At 54.9% G+C, this 19646-nt stretch overlaps 3 protein-coding genes across 4 annotated transcripts; all 3 read left to right on the forward strand.

Annotated features, from left to right (window-relative positions):
• Nucleotides 1-680: 680 nt before the first annotated feature.
• On the forward strand, nucleotides 681-3020 carry CIART (circadian associated repressor of transcription). The gene is made up of 5 exons (XM_075040822.1): nucleotides 681-900; nucleotides 1399-1733; nucleotides 1940-2015; nucleotides 2094-2172; nucleotides 2302-3020. The coding sequence occupies exons 1-5, from the start codon at nucleotides 696-698 to the stop codon at nucleotides 2582-2584; spliced, it is 978 nt and encodes a 325-aa protein (XP_074896923.1). The 5' UTR covers nucleotides 681-695; the 3' UTR covers nucleotides 2585-3020.
• A 498-nt stretch (nucleotides 3021-3518) lies between these two features.
• Nucleotides 3519-5086, forward strand: MRPS21 (mitochondrial ribosomal protein S21). Its single transcript, XM_075039449.1, has 3 exons — nucleotides 3519-3559; nucleotides 3813-3911; nucleotides 4862-5086. Exons 2-3 carry the CDS (start codon nucleotides 3829-3831, stop codon nucleotides 5040-5042), a joined length of 264 nt encoding a protein of 87 aa, XP_074895550.1. The 5' UTR covers nucleotides 3519-3559; nucleotides 3813-3828; the 3' UTR covers nucleotides 5043-5086.
• A 234-nt stretch (nucleotides 5087-5320) lies between these two features.
• Nucleotides 5321-19224, forward strand: PRPF3 (pre-mRNA processing factor 3). Of its 2 annotated transcripts, XM_075040824.1 has the most exons (17): nucleotides 5321-5458; nucleotides 6003-6080; nucleotides 7769-7945; nucleotides 8726-8856; nucleotides 12044-12190; nucleotides 12668-12751; nucleotides 12855-13075; nucleotides 13440-13746; nucleotides 14432-14598; nucleotides 15247-15329; nucleotides 15923-16066; nucleotides 16357-16456; nucleotides 16959-17072; nucleotides 17668-17786; nucleotides 18379-18462; nucleotides 18571-18632; nucleotides 18957-19224. In XM_075040824.1, exons 3-17 carry the CDS (start codon nucleotides 7801-7803, stop codon nucleotides 19101-19103), a joined length of 2055 nt encoding a protein of 684 aa, XP_074896925.1. In that variant the 5' UTR covers nucleotides 5321-5458; nucleotides 6003-6080; nucleotides 7769-7800; the 3' UTR covers nucleotides 19104-19224. The 2 variants fall into 2 exon arrangements, with proteins under 2 accessions (XP_074896925.1, XP_074896926.1); XM_075040825.1 differs by lacking the exons at nucleotides 5321-5458; nucleotides 6003-6080; nucleotides 7769-7945 and adding an exon at nucleotides 11078-11173.
• The last annotated feature ends 422 nt before the right edge of the window (nucleotides 19225-19646 follow it).

A 19646-nucleotide genomic window follows, 5' to 3' on the forward strand; every position in this document is an offset into this window, starting at 1 on the left:
TCTGGGGTTGTGGGGTGCTGTGGGGTTTGGGGGGGCCTGTGGGGTGTGGGGCTCGGGGGGGCCCTGGGGGCTATGGGGGGGCCCTGGGGCGGGGGCGGACCCTGCACGAGCTGCCCTCACCCCGCCCCCTTTCTAGCCCCGCCCCCTTTGCCGGTGTCCCCACCGCCCTCCCCCCCCCGCAGCGGCCGGCGGGGCCGAGCACACACGGCTCCCGTGCGCGCGCGCGCGCGCTGACGTCGCCCAGACGCGTGCCCCGCCCCCGCGCGCCCCGCCCCCACGTGGGGGCCCACGCGCCTGCCTTCCTCCATTATGTAACGGCGCCGAGGCGAGTCCGCCGCACTCCCCCCCAGCCGCCATTGGCCGGGCCGGCCGTGACGCGCGGCCGAAGCCACCGCCCATTGGAGGCTCCAGGCGGAGCGGGGGGCTCCTCGTGCCTCCGTCGCGCGGCGGGGGCGTGGCCGGGGACCCCCGTGACCCGCCGCGGCTCCCGGCCCCGCCACGGCCCGCCAGGGGGCGGGGCCCCGCGCCGCGCCCCCCGTGTCGCCACATGGGGGCGTGGCCCGGCCCCACCCTCCCGGCCAATCCACGCAGGGTGGCGTCCGCATTGGGCAGCTCCGGCGTCGTGGCGGACCAATGGAAGCGAGGTGGAGGGGCGGGACGCTAAAGCTCCTCCCGCTGCCGGGAAGCGGTAACCAATGAGTGAGCGGGGGGGCGGGGCCCAGCGGGAGGCACGTGCGGCCGCGCACGTGTCCGCGTGGGGGCCGCCGCAGCCGGGGCGGAACCGGCACCGGCGCCGGGACGGGGACACCGGGACAGTGACACCGGGACACCGGCACCGGGACGGCGATACCGGCACCGGGACGGGGACACCGGCACCGGGACAGCTGCAGCCGGGAGCAGGTGGGATCCCGGGTGGCCGGGGCCGGTTGGGGGGGGTCCCGGGGCTGGGAAAGGGGTCGGGTGGGTCCCGGGACCGGTTGGGGGGGGGTCTCGGTGCTGAGTATGGGGGACCTGGGGTGGCAGGTGAGGGGTCGCCACCCTTGGGGGGGGGGTCCTGGTCCTGATTCTGGGGGTCCCAGCGCTGGGCGGGTCCCCACCTTGGGTGGGGGGGGTCGGGGGGTCGGGGGGTGGTCCCGGTGCTAGGGAGTCTTGGGACCGGGTGAGGGAGGGGGGGTGTCTTGGTGCCGGTGGTAGGGGTGGGGGGCCCCCACCCTGGGTGAAGGGTCCCGGTGCCGGGTGGGTTTCTGCAGCCCCCCCCCCCCCCCCCCCCCGTGCCGGGACGTGCCCCCGGGTGGGACACACACACACACGACCCCCCATGGGGGCACACGGCGATTTCTCTCTTTTTGCCCAATTTCCCCTTTTTCCCCCTTTTTTTTCTCCCTCCTCCCCTGCCAGGCAGCCTCATCCAGGCGGCACCACAGGAGCTGAACCCAGCGAGAGGCTCCTCCGGGGGGGCCCCCCCCGCCCCCCCCCCCATGGACCCCCCCACCCGTGCCTGCTCCTGCGGCTCCCCCACCTCCAGCCCGGGGGACCACTCCTCCGACAGTGAAGTCGAGGCCAGCGGTCCCCCCCCGACCCCTCCCAAAACTGAACGGAGCCGTAAGCGGCCGGGGGGGCCGGAACGAGCACCCCCCGAATTGTCCTCGTCACCCCGAGGGGGGAAACGACCCCGGAAGGGGGATGGGGGGGACGCCCCTCCCAGCGACGGCGATCGCCTCTTTGCCCAAAAAGTGAGTTTTTGGCAGCAAAACGAAGGAGCATCCCCAAACCTGGGGGGCGGCAGTGCTTGGTCCCCTAAAAATGCATCTCTCCCTCAGTTTCCCCACCTGAAACAGGTGGGGGGTGAGGGGGGGAAAGCAGCGTTGGGGGGGGAACATGACACCCCCTCGTTGGTCTGAATCCAGCCCGGCTGCCATCCTCCTCCTCTTCCTCATAGTGCCGGGAGCTGCGGGGCTTCATCCGGCCACTGGCGGAGCTGCTGGAGGGGCTGAAACGGGGGCGATATGACAGAGGTGGGTGCCCCCCCCCCAACCCTCCTATCCCCCCTTACTCCCCCCAAGGAGGATTCCCAGATTTTTGGGGTTCGCCAGGGCTGAGCAGCTTCCAGCAGAGCGTGGCCATGGACCGGATCCAGCGGATCATAGGAGTCCTGCAGAAGCCAGAAATGGGGTGAGTGGCCCCCCTCGAGAGTCCCCAGAAGAGGAAGGGGGGGGCAAAGGGACACCCCCCCTCCATGGGGTGCCCATCATCCCCCCCGCCACCAGCAGCAGGGTGACAGCTCACTCTCTTCCCCCGCAGCGCCCGCTACCTGGGGACACTGCTGCAGGTTGAGGGGATGCTGAGGGTCTGGTTTCCACACGTCGCCCCCAAACCTGCACAGGATCCGGCCCCCTTGCCTGCTGCCACCACCTCTCCTCGTCGCCGACCCCCTGCTGGCCCCCCCGGAGCACCCCGTTGTCGACGTCTGCCCGGGGATGTCCCCCCCTCCAACCCCACAGGGACGTCGGGGACATCACATCGAGGGGGGCACCCCAAGTGCCAGACCGGGACCCCCGTGTCCCCCCTGGCGCCAGATGTGTGACACCCCCCCCAAGCCAGGGAGGGTGTCTCCTGGATTTCTTGGGTTTTGCCTTTTTTTTTTGGATGGGGTTTTTTTGGTGTTTTTTTTTTTTTAATTGTGGACAGTGACACCTGCGGGCGGGCGGGGCGATCCCATGGGGGGACCCCAAGACCTCCGCTGCCCCTGCCAGGGACCCCCAAAACCACGGGGGGGGGGGGGGGGTACGTGCCTTCGCCAGAGCAGAGCCCCCTCCCCGGGCAGGGGGTTCGTGCCTCAGTACAGAGGGGAGGGGGGGCACAGGATGGGGGGGCTGGCCTCCCCACTGGCCTTGTGCCTTTCACCCCCCGCCTGGCATTTGGGGGGGGCAGGGTGGGGTGTGTGTGTCTGTATCCCCCTGCAAGTGGGGCTGCCCCATGGCTCGGCCCTGCTGGAAGCAATAAATGCCGCGGGAGCGGCCGGGGCCACCCGGTGCCGGTGTCCTCTGTGTCCCCTGGGGAGGGGGGCCGAGGGGCGTGGGGTGTCTTGTCCCTGGGGGGGGTCGGAGCTGCCCCAGCCTGCACCTGGTCCTCTGTGTTGGGACCCTGGAGTGCCCCCGATGGTGCCTCCTGCCCCCCCCCCCCGGTGTGGGGCAGTGGCAGACGGGGGAGGGCCAGGCCCGGTCCCCCCCCAGGTCTGGCCCCACACGTCCCCCTGCACCCCCCAGCCTGGCCCTATGGGGCCTGGTGCCCCCCAACAGTCCCCAAGACTCCCCAGGGCCCGGTGCCCCCCCCAACCCCTCCCTGACCTTTGACCCCATGACCCGCACCCTAAGCCCTGACCCCAGCCCCCGTGCCCCACATCCCGCTCCGCCCCGTCACCTCCACCCTAAGCCCCGCCCCTGTCTCGTAAGCCCCTCCCATCAGACCCCCAAAGCTCCGCCCCTACCCCGCCGTCCCATCTCGGACCCTCCCCAAGCCCCGCCTCCCAGTGCCGGGAGCCACTTCCGCTTCCGGGGTGGTGAGTGGAGCGGTCACCGTTCCTCCGGGACGGGACCGGGACGGGACAGGGCGGTTCTGCTGGGGCCTCAGGGGGTGGGGAGGGTCCTACCGGGTCCTTCCTTGAGGGGGAGAGGAGCGGCCTTACCAGGTCCAGCCGTGAGGGGGGGGCGGGGGAAGGGCCGGGGGGAGGAGGAAGAGCCGGCCCCACCGGGGGTTCGGGGCCCGGGCCCACCCGTCCCGTCTCGTTCCGTTCCCCCTCCTCCCCCTCACAGAGCGGCGGCGGCCGCCATGGCGAACCACCTTCGCTTCCTGGGCCGCACCGTCATGGTTCAGAACGGGAATGTGGAAGCAGCCTACGGCGCTCTCAACAGGTGGGGGGGCCCCCGGTGGGCTGGGGGGGGTGTGCCTTTTGTCCCGGGGGGGGAACCCCGCAGCTCGGCCGAGAGCCGGTTACCGGACAAGGACCCAGGCGGGGTGGGGAGGGTCCTGTTAATTAAACTGGGTATAATTAGTTATGGGCAGGGGTTGTCCTCCTCTGGTCCCTCCCTGGTAACCACAGGGGGTTTGCCTCCCATTTTACCCCCGTGAATTGGGGTCGGAACGTGCGGTTTTGGAGTTTTTTTTCTCTCCGCTCAAGGCCTCAGAAGCTTTTCCCACTGGTGCTCCACCCCGCTGCTAATTTAATGGAATTAAACGGAATTCTCCGGCAAATTGGCGGAAAAGTCGGCAGGAATGTGGGCAGCAGTGTCACAGGGGGTTTGGAGGGTTGGCGGTCAGTGACAGCGCCTCGCAAGGGAAGAGGAGGAGGAGGAGGAAGCTGCACCATCACCTGCCATAGCTGTCACCTGCCACGCCCACCTTCATTCATCATAGCTTAATGAAGCTCCAAGGGTGCTCATTCCCCTCCTTGTTATCCTAGGCCTGTCACCGGGAGGAAAACAAGCCAGGGTGGCTGAGGGACCTTGGGGGAACATGGTGTCCCTGTGGCACTGCTGCAGCTGGGCCTGGCATGTACTAAGTTGTGTCTGGTCTTAGCTGGGGGGGGTGTTTCCCCCCTGCCCCATCCTCACACATCCCAGCACCTTTTCTGCCTCTTTTGGGATTAAAAAAACCCCAAAATCATCAGAAACACTTCAGCTCTGGGGGGTGCGGTTGGAATCAATGCGGGGGAGTTCAAAATCCTGAAGTGAGACCCAATTTTAACCAAATCCCCTGGGTTTCGATTGGCTGCCAGTTTGTTTACAGAAAGGGTGGGCTGCCCTGTGTGTCTCGGGGGGGAGGGGGGGAGCATCTCATCTCACCCTGTCTCCCCCCTCCCCAGGATCCTCTCGCAGGATGGGCTGGTGGAGACGGTGCGGCGGCGGCGGTACTATGAGAAGCCGTGCCGCCGGCGGCAGCGCCTGGCCTACGAGGCGTGCCGGCGGGTCTACAATGCCGAGATGGGGCGGAAGATCAATTTCTTGATGCGAAGCAGCCGGCAGGACCCCTGGCTGGGCTGCTAGGGGTTGGGAGGAGCCGCCCCCCCAATAAAGGCCTTTGCCCTTAACGGAGTTTTAATTTAGCTTTCATTAATTACGGCGAATGAGGCAGGCCGTGGCCTCGCTGCCCGCGGAGACGTGGCGCCGGTTCGCGCGCTAGCTGCGAGCGCGGGAAAAAGGCGGGGGGGGCGCGGCGAGGCTGGTGGTGTCTCTAGTCATGTGATGTGGGCGGTGCCGAGAGAGCCCGGTATTGCACGCCCCGCCCCTGCCTCGCACGCCAGGCCTTCTCCTTCCCGTCGCCCCCCGCGCGAGTGGGCGCGCAGGCGCCCCGCGGCCGTTTCCGCTTCCGCCCCGACGTGCCGTCGCCGTCAGGGCCGCCGCCGCCGCCGCTGACCGGGCCGGGGCCTGTCGGGGGGCCGCGCCCCGCCCCGCCCGCTCCGGTGAGGGAAAGAGGGCGGGGGGGTCGCTTCCGAGGGGAGGAGGGTGCCGGGGGAGGGCGGGGACGCGGCTGAGGGACGACTGGGGTACCGGGGAGGCCGCGCCTGAGGCGGCCCCGGGGCCCGGCACCGGCGCCAGCCAGCGCGGAGCTCCTTTGCCGCGGTCCCTCCGCCCTGGAGCCGCCTCCCCCGGTGAGGCCGGGGCTGGAACGGGGAGGGGGGCGGGCAGCGCGGGTTCCGACGGGCTGGACCGAGCCGCCGGCTCCGGTAGCGGTGGGAAGCTGGGGCCCTGCGGGAGGGGATCGGCCTCCGCGGGTACCAGCGGAGACTGGGGAGTCACTGGGGAATCTCCAACGCCGAATTCGAGCGTTTCCGTAGCAACCGGGGCGTGCGAAGCCGCGACCGGGCTTTCCTCGGGGCCAGAGCCTCTGCCGGCGTTCTGGCTTGTGGCAGGATTGACACGGTGGAACTGAACTTTTTCTTTTTTTTTTTTGTTATTGTTCTTTTTTGTTGTTGTTTTTGTGTTTTTTTTTTTTAATCCCTGAAGGCAGCAGTTTGGCTGACAGCGCCGCGGAAGCATCGGTTTCAGGTTCTCGCTGTTCTGGGAAGTAACACAGAGAAGACGGTTAGTGCCTATGTCTTTCTAAATATATATATACATTTAAAATCTTCTATAGGTGTTATTTCCCCACTGGGTTCCTTGTTGACACCCCATGTCTGCCCAGGAGTCCCCGACGGCGCTTGGGGCACTGATGGAGGTGTTCCCTACGGACGCGGGTTTGCTCTCCCAATATTCTGAGCAGAACGCCCTTAAACCTGTTGCACTCCTCTGTCAGTCCTTATTAGATTGCAGAAGTTGAAGATTAATATAGAAGTTAAACCAAGCCCTAATTATATAAGTTCTGTGTTTAATAGCATATGTGTATGAAGCCACCAATGCGTCAGCATAGTAATTAATTGTTTCCACTTGTTTTGAACCTCTCGCTTTGTCCCGAAGCATTACTTACTGCAAAGTCAGAACTTACAGGTGAAATTCTGTAATGATGTTGTTTTGGGCTGTATTTGATGCTATTTTTGAATATATCTGTCAGAAACCTGCTGTAAAAAGTAGCAGGCCATGGAGATTTTCAGGCGTTTGGCTGCAGAGAGGGAAGGGCTCTCCAGGGGGAGCGTGAGTCCCTTCGTTGCTGCTTTAAACCTGTAGATTTGCTTCTCTTGGCTGCTGTTTCCAGACCCTAAATCGTTAGAACTAATGCCCGGGCTCTTAACTCACAGTTTCAGGAATGATAACCATATTTGATGGGATTTCTGTTAAAATAGACCCACGTTAATGTCAAGGCTCTGCTGGTCTTTTCGTGTGGGGAAGAAATGCCGAGGTCAAACATATTTCCTTAAGAAGATTTTCTCCTGTTTCCAGATAAAGGAGACTTGGTTTCCAAATCAGATTAGGGCCCAGGCACGTAATTAAACGTTATTGCGTCTGCAGACTGTGACTGACAGTGTGAGAACCGCTAACGATTAACGGTGAGAAATTTTTGCCTTGAAGAATCTGCAATTTCAGGTTTGCCAGTGGCAGCTGCTGGTTTAAGCAGTGACCACAGAGGCAGCCGGGCATGTGCTGAATTTCGAAGTTATCAGTGAAATGGAACATGTTCAAAGTAGTTTGTGAACCTCATGGGAAAGAGACTAATTAAGGGTGAGCGGGTGCGTGTGAGGTTTTTCTATATATTTTTGAAGGGTTATTTAGCTCGTGTTGTGCGAGGCAGGCTTGCAGTTGCTTTTCTGAAACTATTGAGCGCAGATTTGTGGGTCTTGGGGTGCGTTAGTAACTGGCCTAGCAGCCATGAAAAGAGAGAAATTCGGAGATAAGCCGAGGCATGAAGGGACGCCCCAAGACTGAACATTCTCATCCCGTTTGTGGTGGATCCCTGTGTGGAAGCGGAGCCCAATCCAGAAGGACTGGTATGGTGCTCGCCGTGTGTCCTTCTGTCGTCTGTGAGGGAAGGCTGGTGGGACGTAGGAGGTTCAGGGCTTTCCCTGCAGAGTAATCCGTGAGCGCGATTTCCCTTTGCAGGGCCTGATGCTGCATCTTGTCCACTCAGGTCGTGGGCTCCTCGCTGCTGAGGCCCTTCCTCCCTGTGTGGCTGATCTAATTTTAGCTCGAGTTTTAAAAACAAAGGAGCAAAAGTCATCTCCAAGAGCTTTCACCACTTGTAAGCCTTCTCATGAAGGAGGAAAGCGTGGCACTGAAGCAATGATAATCTGATGCTTTATTTTACTAGTCTGTGGTTTTCTCGTCTGTCTCCTCTACAGGTACAAGCAAAATAATTCAGCTCCTGGCAAAGATGTCACTCTCCAAAAGGGAATTGGATGAGCTGAAACCATGGATCGAGAAGACAGTGAAGCGAGTCCTGGGGTTCTCGGAGCCCACTGTGGTCACCGCAGCGCTGAACTGCGTCGGGAAGGGCATGGACAAAAAGAAAGCAGCCGGTATGTCCCACGGGCTCCAACCCTGACCCTGCAGCTGTTCTTAGAGGTGATCAGACCCCTTGACACAAAAAAATAGGTGCACACAAATCCTCAAATAGCCTTGAAATAGTCTCAAATCAGATTTAGTCTCGCTCCCTCTATTTCTGGAAGACTGACCTACTGCTGGTGGAGCTGGGCTGTGTGGCTAGTTGTGGTTTCGTTGCCAGTGGTGGCTGGCAGTGTCTGGGAGGCGAATGCCATCCTTGCAGGTGTGAACTCCGGTTTGTGTTGAGCTAGTTTTATAAAACAAACAAAACCACCCAAACCTGGAAGCTTTTGAGAGTATGTGCAGGTGTGCACACGGGGTGATTCTGACTTGGCCTCGATGAGGCAGAGGGGAGTATGTGCAAATCCATGCAGATGGGTGAGACACGATTAAAAGCCTTGGAATATGTTACAAAAACCGAGGAAGTAAAAATGAATTTAAGGCCTCTTTTTCTAAAGGAATTGAAAATTATAATTTAACCCATGACTTTTTTTTTTTTACTATTAGAGCCCTAATTTTTTTTCTAATAGAGGCCTGGACTCCTTTAATCCTTCAGAGTTCAAAGCTCCTGACAACAGGATCTGCAGATCCCAGAGGCCTCCAGAGCCCAGGCCACAGCCTCCACTCCATTAGTGGGGTTGCATCCATCTTTAAATAAGTGTTCACAACTTCACAGAAATCTCTGTGAATTCTCTGTTCTCCCGCTCATCCCAAGCAGTGAATTCTGAATTTACACAACTCTTCCCCTTTTCCAGATCACCTCAAACCCTTTCTTGACGATTCCACCCTGCGATTTGTGGACAAGCTCTTTGAAGCAGTGGAGGAAGGCCGAAGCTCCAGGCACTCCAAATCCAACAGCGACCGGAACCGGAAGCGAGAGCTGAAGGTGATTATTGATCATTGATTGCTTTTTCTCCTGTGGTTTGGTGGCCGTGGAGGCAGCACTGGTACTTTGCCACACTTTCCTCTTCCAGAGAGGTACATCTTGTAATGCTTAAAGTTCAAGAGAAAAGACTCTTCTCCATGATGAAGTGTGTGAGCCTTTACCTTTCGGTTCTCTTTACCTTCAGATGAGGTAGCGCCATGCTGTCCTTGGTGGCGGCCAAGGTGGAAGCTTGGGCTTTTGATTTCTTTTAACCATCTCTGCTAGGCTTGTGCAGCAGAGTAACTTCACAGGGCTCCATCTCTCTGTCGTCTTTTCTGCTCTTTACCGTTGCATCGGCAGTGCTGTGTTTTCATGGGGAGCCTGGGGTTAGTGCTCCCAGCAACTTCTGTTGTGCTTCCTTGCCCAGATGCGCCGCGTTTCACATTGCCAGCTGGCTCTCCCCGTCAGCAAGCGGGTGGGGCTCTGTGGTGGGTGATCTGGTGGGTTTTCATTTTCTTTTTCCATCCGGAATTAACAGAGGGTGATTTTTGACAGCCTCTGTCATAGCACAAGGTTCATGACAGCAGGGATTTAATAGCTCTCTGGTGTTTCTCCCATCTAACACTTGTCTGGGATGGTGGAAGTCTCATGCATCCAAACCTGTTTTCACCTCCTTTCTTCTCTTGAAGACTTTACTCGCCATCTTCTGGAATTGCATTTTTTCCATCACTCGCATACTGAGTTTAAAAGGGGCTACTCTCCATGCTGCTCCCCGCTTACAAAGTAAGTTTCCTTTCACTTTTTCTGAGGTTCCTATTTTATGGCAATCTGTGTTTCTCTGTGACAGTTTTAGTCAGCACTTAACCTCAGTTAGCTAGAATAATCCTGTTCAGGATTTGGATCTCTTCAGGTGTGTTGGGAGAGAGCTGCCTCCACTCCCTATTTTCTGTTAGAAACTTGCTTTTTTTCCCCACTGTCTGGCTGAGGCTTTAACCGCTGCCAGAAGGGGTCTCCTCCGGGTCCAGGTACATTCACCGGTTAAGGAGCGTTAAAACGGCTTCCTTCCTGCAGAGCTGGTACAGCCCGAGGAGCAGCAGTACAACCCAATTTACTGATCTGGAGAGGTTTGGGTTCACGTATCCCAGCCCCCTGAGCATGGCAGTAGCTTAAAAGGACCTCAGTCTTCTGCAGCTTTCTTGGTCACAACGGAGGTGTCGATAAGCATCTTCCAAGTATTTCTGTGCTGCGGTTCCACTTTAATTTGGGTATTGGGCTGGCTCAGGCACACACTGTGCCAAGGTGCCACGGGGCCGTTAGAAAGCAAGGTTTCGGCTAGGCTGGTGGATCCTAGCTGCTCCCTGCGACCCTCTTGCTTTTGACCTCTTGGGGAGATGGCGGAGAGATAGGGACGTCATCAATCCCATCACTGCTTGGTGCTTCGTGATGGCAGGATTGCAGGCTGCAGCCTGGCAGGGTGACTCTTGCAGCCCTATGGCACAGCTAACGCGTGTGGATCCCACCTTTCTTCACAGGTTGAATTCAGATGGTGCCCACTTTTGGGCTGTCTTGTCCTCTCATCTTCCTCGTGGCTGTGGCCAGTGCGCTGCAGGACAGGGGGAGGGGAGGGAGCAGCACCCTGTTGCAGAGGGGATCTCATGCTGGCAGAGCAGAGCAGGGATGGGGCTGGGTGTGGAATAGGTGATTCTTCTCCAGTGAAGTGTCCACTGGGGTGTCTTGTGCAACTGCAGCTGGTGTTCTTGGCTTCCCAGCTAACCTGAAAGCAGGGCTGGGAAGCAACAGAGCAGACCTATCCTGTTCTCTGGGCTCCTGGCATGGGGCAGGCACCCTGCCTGCCAAATCGTCAGCCCCTCTCTCCAGAATTACCTTTCTTGGAGGTCCACCGTCAAGATCTAGATCTGTCCTGACCCTGCTGTAACATGAGGTCTAGTGAGGTTGTCAGATCACGGTCATACTTGCAGACTGACTTCCCCCTTCACCCCAGTGCAGGCTTTAGAGTTGAATTTGTACTTGCACATTTAGATATTGTAGGAACGAGCAGTGGATTAATTCAGAATGCTGCTTACTGGTCACGTTAGCTGTCTTCAGCACACTGCCTGGCCTGCCTTCTCTCTCCTTGGTTAACTCTTGTGGGGTAGGTCGTTGCTTGGGAAGTTTCAGGAACTAAAACATAATGGTTTACACACTTTATACTATGGGCAAGTCCTTTCTCTTGAACTTGTAGGTTTTCCAAGAAGTACCTGTGTCTGGATGAGGAAGTGTCCTTGTAGAATATGAACCGTTGTAGTGAAGAAGGGATTGCAACTAACGCTTACAACCGGTGTGTATATTTTCTTTTCAAATAACACATTGACACACACGCTACCGTAACACAGTCGCATGGACAGATCCAGTTTACCGTACACAAACCAGGCACTAGATGAAATCCCCGGCCGCAGTCTCACAAGCTGGGGCGTGCTGGAATGGCACGCTTCCCCAGCTGCCTGAGCGCAGACCTCTGTGTAAAGCACATGTTGCCTTTTATTTTGTAACCCTCACGCTGCATGCGATTCCCATCAGCGTGGTTGTTGCTCTGCCTGCTCTCTGAGCTGCGCTTCTCCAGAGCGGCTCAGTTTGAGCGTGGTGTCTTTGGATCCAAGCTGGAGTCGGCTGGGTTGGAGTGTGAGGGAATGCCGCAGGTGTTCTGACCTGTCCTGAGTCTGGGGCTGCATCCTCCTTTTGGGGAGGACGTGGTAGGACGCCACAGCTCCCTTCACCAAACCCTCTGAAGTTGGCAGAAGATGTGGAAACCATTTTAGCCCAGTCAGGTCAGCTTGTGGGCAGGCTTTTTCCATCTCTGTGGGTAGCTGAGCGAGACCTTAAATCTCAGTGCCAAAAAACTTTGACTGCCTAAGAGAACGATGGTGGCTTTTACACAGGCATATCCCTGTGATATCTACTGTCCTTCACGCTCTCGGATGGATCATCATTGGTGCTTCTCTGGTGGGGGACCAGGGCACAGGCGGCTTCATGCGGGATTACCAGTAGATCAGCCTGCAAGTGCCACCCTGGAAACTCTGAACCACAATGCAGTGCTGACTGTACAGCGCTGGATCTGATCCGCGTGGTGGTTTCTCATCTTAAAACACTGGCCGTGAGGAGAACTCTTTGTTTTTAAGCACAGTTTTCTCCTTCTCTCCTTTTACATTAGGATGTGTTTGGCGATGACTCTGAGGTATCCAAGGAATCTTCTGGTGTCAAGAAGCGGCGCATACCACGATTCGAGGAAGTGGAGGATGAGCCTGAGGTCATTCCAGGCCCACCGTCAGAGAGCCCTGGGATGCTGACCAAGCTACAGGTCAGTCTAACTAGGGTGTGTTACATGAGCCTTGCCCCAGAACAGAGCTGCCTGTGCCTGAGATCTTGAATCCCGACATGGTTTAGTGTTTATCTTAATTCATATCACAAGCTAAGCAAGCAAATGGCAAGTTGCTTTTGACTGTCCTTTGTTTGCTGGAGTCGTTGGCCTGTGTTTGCTTCACAAGGCTCACTGCTGTTTGTGCGTTAGGCTAACAATAATGTGAAGCCTTTGAGTGGGGACCATTTGGATGTTCTCTTCACATAAGCTGGAGTAAATGGTCTTGGTGGAGAACGCCTGCACTGTTAAATTCCTTCCCCACAGCTGGAGGTTGTTGATTAGAGCAGTTTGATAGAATTCTGTTCTCGCTAAGCTGGCTTGCTTGCATGCATTTGCAGCTGTAAAAGGGTGCTGAGGACCCCTCCTCTCTTTCTGTAAGAGGGAAGAAAAATTTGCTCTCCAATTTTCTTTCCACAGATCAAACAGATGATGGAGGCAGCCACACGGCAGATTGAAGAGAGGAAAAAGCAGCTGAGTTTTATCAGTCCTCCGACACCACAGGTACCTACCGGAAGCAACAGGCATGGTCCCCATTTCAGCTATGACACATTGACCTAGGTGTGCTGGAGCAGGGACGTAACAAAACTTACTCCTCTGTCAACAGCCAAAAATTTCTTCTTCATCCCAATCGGAACGTCTTCCCATTGGCAACACAATCCAGCCCTCCCAGGCAGCGACATTCATGAACGATGCCATTGAGAAGGCCAGGAAGGCTGCAGAGCTGCAGGCCCGAATCCAGGCTCAGCTGGCCTTGAAACCGGGGCTCATTGGCAACGCCAACATGGTGGGGCTGGCCAACCTGCACGCAATGGGGATCGCACCGCCGTGAGTACCTGCCATTTGCTGCGTAATCCTGATGATCATAACGCCATAATGCTGATGGAGGGTCTGACCAAAGGTTTCTCCAGCACTGTTGGTTCCCTAGCAGGGGCCTCAATGGCTGCTGAAGGAACAAATTTTATATTAAAGAGGTGCAATGGGGGTTACTCCTTCCTTGGGTAAGGCTCTCCCAACTCCTACACGTGAGATTTGAGTCCTTTCTGGCAGCATAGATGAGATTTAATGTTACAAGGAGGCCTTTCACAAGTCATGGACTGGTTTGGTGCTTGCCGTGGAAATAAGGCTCACTGTTCCTTTGCATTAATGCTGTACACACATTTTAATGCAATGTGTCTTGTCTTGCCACCAGGAAAGTGGAGCTGAAGGATCAGACAAAGCCAACGCCACTGATCTTGGATGAGCAAGGCCGAACTGTTGATGCGACTGGTAAAGAGATTGAGTTGACTCACCGCATGCCAACCCTAAAAGCAAACATCAGAGCTGTGAAGAGAGAGCAGTTCAAACAACAGCTTAAAGAAAAGCCCTCGGAAGATATGGAGTCGAACACTTACTTTGACCCCCGGGTCTCCATAACCCCAGCCCAGCGTCAGAAACGCACCTTTAAGTTCCATGAAAAAGGCAAATTTGAGAAAATTGCCCAGAGGTTGCGAACGAAGGTATTTGAGGTCTTGCCATGCTAACTGACAGCACAGAAGTGAGGGTTCGGTTCTGGATGGGAGTTGATTCTCCTCTCCTGGGATGTGAAGGGATGCTCTGTTGGCTTTGAGTAAGAAGCTTTTCAGTGAAGTCACCCGAAACTTTTCTGTCAACACCGTTCTTGTTGGAAAGGCAGGCATCCAAATTAGAACATGTGTGTGGAAAGTGTTTTCTTAGAGCTGTCTTCACTGGATGAAAGACAAAATCTATTTTTTTTGACAAAAGATTGAAAATTTCCAAAGAGAATAGATAATTTTCTAGCCCAGTGTTCTTTCTGCAAAAGTGATAACCCTAGAGGTGGAGATTTAAAGGAATGTTGGTAAAATGCCCAGGTTTTTGGGGAGAAGGGGAGAGAAGAACTTCATTAGACAGAAAAAGTCCAGAGATATGATGCATATAGGGAGACATTCCTTTGGGATCGTTCCATGCTCCTAGAAGGCTCAGTAATAAGACCAGATTTTTGGCAGGTTTGTGAACTTTGGCAAAAGCACTCCGCTGTCATGTGCTGTGTGGTTTCTTCTGTGGTCTGCTTCAGATTGTTTTAAAAATAAATAAATCAGCAGGTACATGCATATTGTGCTTTTCCTAAAGGTTGTGCTATTTTGGAATGACCTTTATGTGCTGTTTTCCTCTCCTTGTTCTCAGGCTCAACTAGAAAAACTGCAGGCAGAGATCTCGCAGGCTGCCAGGAAGACAGGGATACACACTTCCACCAAGTTGGCTCTTATTACCCCAAAGAAGGAGCTCAAAGAGGGGGAGATCCCAGATATAGAGTGGTGGGACTCCTACATCATTCCTAATGGCCTTGACTTGTAAGTAGTTTACTTGCCACGTTTTGATAGTTCTGCCACAGGAGGAAACTCGGGGAGCTTCTTGGGGGTAACATGGTGGTCTGTTGAGCACTTGGGTAAATCCAGTCATACGTATCTACTTGAGCTATGGAATTCTACCTCCCTTGTCTCTGAAATCCAGGTGGGCACTAGGTTTGCTCCCTAAGTCTCTCTTGGGGCTGGTGGTGGGCAGCTGTCCTTCCCCCTTGTTGGAGGCAGCGTTCCCTGCCATGACTGAGAAGGTGACTGCCATGGAGTTAGAGGGGTTTTTTGACCCAAAGTTAGTGGTGTGTTTTGGTTTGGGTTTGTTTTTTTCAAGCATGAGTGTTCTGTACAAGTCTTGTTCATGGTAGAGTTGTGGGAAGCCTGCTTCCTAACCATGAGATGTGGGTGGATATTCCACTGGGGGAGACACCTACTCATTAATACTATGTCACTGCGTGTTTCCTTCAGTGTATCAAGCTCTGATCGATCTATGCTTTGGGTAGGGATTTGTGCGTGTCACATACCAGCCACAGCTGGCCCAAGGGAAGTGTTATATTTTTTTTTTTTTTCCATGGCTTGTGTTTAAGGGAACGCAGGAATTCAGGCTGGGAGTTTTGCAATGATGCCCAACTCTCTCCTTTCTAGAAAAGGTGGAACATCTTCAAAGAGAGACGAGTACTTTGGGATCACAAACCTCGTGGAGCACCCAGCACAGCTCAACCCGCCAGGTACTGCCCCAGTTTTGGTCAACTTTGCTCTTAAACTAGAGACAGAATACTCCAAGCAGCTAGTGCTTGGTGGAGTGAACCAGCATGCAAGCCCCCATGTGTAGCACTGCAGCCCAGCATTTCTTGTCCCTGTGAGGAAAAGAAATTGTGCCAAGATAAGTCTGAAAGCTCTGCAAAGATAGCTGAAATTGGGAGGGAGAGTCTCTGCTCTGTTTTTGGAAACTTTATATAAAACCTGTAGTGGTTACCAGTAGCTTGCTTACCTATTGGTGGTCTGCTCTGTGCTCGCTGGGGTAGCAGCACAGACACTAGCTCCTCATCTCTGACAGGTTGTTTTTGACTTTTTTGCCCTGAGGAGGGGACATAAAATAATCACAGAGCATTTTACTTTTCAGTAAAATAAAAAAATAGCTAAAACCCGTTTTCCTCGTTCTGTGTTTGGTGCAAACAGCCTCCAGCGCTGCAGAGGTTGGGTTTGTCAATAAAGTGTGGATATAATGGAGTGTGGTATGGGTGTAACGGTTGCAGGCAGTATTTTCTCTTGCTTCCTCAAAAGCAGATTTATATTTATCTTGCCTCGTTTCTCTTCCCAGTGGACAGTGACACACCAGTGACCCTGGGTGTTTATTTAACTAAGAAAGAGCAGAAGAAATTACGGCGACAGACTCGGAGAGAAGCCCAGAAGGAGCTGCAAGAGAAAGTCAGGCTGGGCCTGATGCCACCACCAGAGCCCAAAGGTAAGTGACAGCTATGATGGGCAAGCTGCTGGCAGAGCTCCGGGCTAACGTGGACTCTTAGCCGCCAAACTGGCAGCCAAGCATGGACGTGGTTAGGAATGTGGCAGGCGGCACTACCTCTATGGGATTGCACGGATCTGTGTATCAGTGTGTGTTGGTGTGATCCAATACCTACCCATACAGTCAGTTTATGAGCCTGCAAGCGTGCCTGGTGTTTCTGTGCTTTACCATTATGGCAAGCCAGTGTCTGATGGGAGCCTCTCACAGCTCCTTTCCCGTTTCCCTTGCAGTAAGAATTTCAAACTTGATGCGAGTACTGGGGACAGAAGCTGTTCAGGACCCAACAAAAGTCGAAGCTCACGTTAGAGCGCAGATGGCGAAGAGACAGAAGTAGGTGGCACGTTGTACCATTTTTTTGGCCATTTTTAGATGGATTTAGTGGTGGTGCTGCATTTGTTTGTAGAGAATGAAATCCTTGAACTTATGCAGCGAAGCAGAAGCAGTGTGACTTTCTGCGTGTTGCTCTTGTAGCCTATTTCAGCTGCCTTAAATGAGGCCTGGGGGGGAGCTGGGTCTTGGTCCGCTCTCACCACTGGAGAGTGGCCTCGTGCCCTGTATTAAATGAGTTTCTTACCGTGATGATGATCGCCGTTGCAGTTGTTACTAATGAATGTTTTCAGGGAAGAGACCGAGGATGAATTGGACTGGTGACTGGATTAAAAAAGCCCATGGGCTTTTAATTCAGGCAGGTGCAGGCAGAAATCTGGGCAGGAGTTGCAGCTGCTTTGGGATCTGAACATACTGTTTGCTTAGGAAGAGAAGGATCCATTTTGATGCCGTAACGGGTAAACCATAGGCCGCGTTTTCCTTATTGCTGTGTCTCTGCATCCAGAGCTCATGAAGAAGCAAATGCTGCGAGAAAGCTCACAGCAGAACAGCGAAAAGCGAAGAAGGTTAAAAAGCTGAAAGAAGACGTGTCGCAGGGAGTTCACATAGCTGTGTACAGGTGAGTGCTGGGCTGGGTGCTCGTGGTGGTGGTGGTGGTGGTTCACCATATGTCTCTTTCTAAATACACCTGACAAATGCCCTATGGAAACATGCTGATAGAGAGGAGAAGCCTTCAGTAGCAGGACAGCGCACCAACTCATCGGGTTTCCATCAAGTGTTAAAAGAATCCCAGCCTGTAGCAATTACACTGTCCCAAAAGACATGTCTGTTAACTCTGTCCTTAACTCATCCTGTTACAGCCGAGCACTAAAAACGTGTTGGGTTGGGAACATTTCAGCTGGGATTGAAGTTTCTGATGAGGAGAGCCATTTCCCAGCTGTCAGAGCTAACCTGGTACATTGATGTCCAGAAATCAGGAAACTTTCAAGATCTAAATGAAATGAGAATGGGAGAGGACACACAGCTTCTCTGAGCAGTCTGATAATAAATGTGTGTCATTTCAAGGTCTCATTAAAGCCACTGAGGAGCTGGAGAAGGAAATGCCTGGACCCAGTCAAGGCAGAGTAGGGAGCTCTTATGGCTGGTGATAATAGTTCTGGTTTTCCACAAACATTTATTTTTTTGTTTTTGTTTTTATTTTATCCTATCCTTAGGGTCAGAAACTTGAGCAATCCAGCAAAAAAATTCAAAATCGAGGCGAACGCTGGCCAGCTGTACTTAACAGGCGTGGTGGTTTTACACAAAGATGTCAACGTGGTCGTGGTAGAAGGAGGTGAGGACTTCCGAGGCAGGCTTTTGGTCACAGCATAGCGTTCGAAAGCTTGCCTCCAGCAAAAATTACCATGAAAATTATTGACTGAGGGTTATGGAAGGGCAAGGAAGTAAGGAGGCCATTTGAAACTCCCTTAATTATGGCTCTAGTGGGGTTAGCGCTGACTGCAGAGCGCACTGTAATCCTGTTACAAAACCCAGTGTGTTCGATGTCGAAGGGAAAAGCACTTGATTTGAATCCTTGATGCTCTGAGTGGATGCTTAAGAGCAAGGAGAGCCTCAGTTCTCGCTCTGCTGTGGTTCCTTGTGGTTTGTGCTGTTCTAAGTAGTTTTTGCAAGGTGTTGAAGAGCTTGTTTGGCAGCAGGAAATCCCAAGGTGGATGAGAGCTGAGTGCTGTGCCGAAGGCTGCGGGAAAAGCTGGGCCACCCTGGGGGTGTTAGCACTGGATCAACCTGGCTGGGCTTTATTTTCCGTGCCTGGTCGGCTGGGAAGTGTTTGTGGGTGTCGTTTGGCTTCTGCTGCTTTTTAGAACCTCCTAAAAACTGAAGGTTAAAGGACTTTTTGTGAACATTGAGTCTCGATTCTTCCCCAGGTCCGAAAGCACAGAAGAAATTCAAACGTCTTATGCTTCACCGAATAAAATGGGACGAGCAAACATCAAACACAAAGGGAGAGGGTAAGTGTGCAGAGGGGTGGCGAAGCAGTGGTGGGACCCCTACCTCTTCCTCTGTCTTCGGGACTAAAATTGGCTTTATTGGTTGGTTTGGTTTTTTTTTTTTTTCAGATGATGATGAGTCTGATGAGGAGTCTGTTAAGAAAACAAACAAATGCTCTCTGGTTTGGGAGGTGAGTCGTGGATGTAGTTCAATATGGGGGGGGTCTTAGGCTGGAGGGAAGCAAGTCCTGTCTGGCAGCAGCTGAGGCAGAAACAATGCTCTGAAGCTTTGGATCGGACACAAACCTGCTGCTCGCACTCTTTCCATAGCATTTATTGAGCTGTAGCAGCACTAGGAGTGTCTCCCCTGCACAGTGCTCGTGCAGCGCTCCCCCTAGCCACATATCAGCCTGAAAAAAAACGTTTATTCCCGGGTTCCCCTAAGTCACTCAGAGTCCTGTTTCCTGTGACTTCTCCCAGAGATGGGTTGGAAAGCATGCCTTTTCTCCTCCCAGGGCACAGCGAAAGACCGCAGCTTTGGCGAAATGAAATTTAAGCAGTGCCCCACGGAGAACATGGCACGGGAGCACTTTAAGAAGCACGGCGCGGAGCATTACTGGGACCTGGCTCTCAGCGAGTCCGTGCTGGAGTCCACAGACTGAGGCGAGCGGGCTGCCACTGCCCCTCTCTTCACACCACAACCCCTCCTCCAGATTTCAGACAGACCCCTCCTCTCCTTGCTCTCCTCAGCACACCGATTAAAGTCATATTTTTTAAAACAAACCACTGTACGCTTGTTTTCAGGAAAGAGGGAGGTGGGGGGGCTGAGGGTGGAGACTGCTTGCCCCCGGGTTTTGCCTTTGCTGTCTGTGGAAAAAAGGGCGGGGGGAGGGAACAACACACCTGTCAAGAGTGTCTTTGAGGGAACGGGGGGCAGGCCCCCCTCCCCCGTGGGTCTGGCGGTGGCAGGAGCCGCCTCCCCCTCCTTTATTTACACCTTAAAACTGTTCCGTTTTTTCAAAAGCCGAAGCTGTTTTCCAGGCCCGACGCCCCCCGACCGCCGGGCCGGCCGCCATCTTGCACGACGAGGGCACGGCGCAGGCGCGGGGGGGCCGCGGGGTGCGCGCAAAGGGGCGGGGCGCATGGCGCAGGCGCAGCGGGGCTGGCGGGATCAACGCGTGCGCAGCGAGTCGGCGGCGCAGGCG

The sequence above is a fragment of the Buteo buteo genome, chromosome 11 (assembly GCF_964188355.1).
Source record: "Buteo buteo chromosome 11, bButBut1.hap1.1, whole genome shotgun sequence".
NCBI classification, from domain to species: domain Eukaryota; kingdom Metazoa; phylum Chordata; class Aves; order Accipitriformes; family Accipitridae; genus Buteo; species Buteo buteo.

Bases quoted from the DNA above. Each gene is read 5' to 3' on its own strand.
- CIART (XM_075040822.1), top strand. From the start codon at position 696: ATGAGTGAGCGGGGGGGCGGGGCCCAGCGGGAGGCACGTGCGGCCGCG. The intron at 1,734-1,939 runs GTGAGTTTTTGG...TCTTCCTCATAG, and splicing joins ATCGCCTCTTTGCCCAAAAA to TGCCGGGAGCTGCGGGGCTT. The intron at 2,016-2,093 runs GTGGGTGCCCCC...GGGGTTCGCCAG, and splicing joins ACGGGGGCGATATGACAGAG to GGCTGAGCAGCTTCCAGCAG.
- PRPF3 (XM_075040824.1), top strand. From the start codon at position 7,801: ATGTCACTCTCCAAAAGGGAATTGGATGAGCTGAAACCATGGATCGAG. The intron at 15,330-15,922 runs GTACTGCCCCAG...TTCTCTTCCCAG, and splicing joins AGCACAGCTCAACCCGCCAG to TGGACAGTGACACACCAGTG. The intron at 16,457-16,958 runs GTAGGTGGCACG...CTCTGCATCCAG, and splicing joins CAGATGGCGAAGAGACAGAA to AGCTCATGAAGAAGCAAATG.
- MRPS21 (XM_075039449.1), top strand. From the start codon at position 3,829: ATGGCGAACCACCTTCGCTTCCTGGGCCGCACCGTCATGGTTCAGAAC. The intron at 3,912-4,861 runs GTGGGGGGGCCC...CCCCCTCCCCAG, and splicing joins GCCTACGGCGCTCTCAACAG to GATCCTCTCGCAGGATGGGC.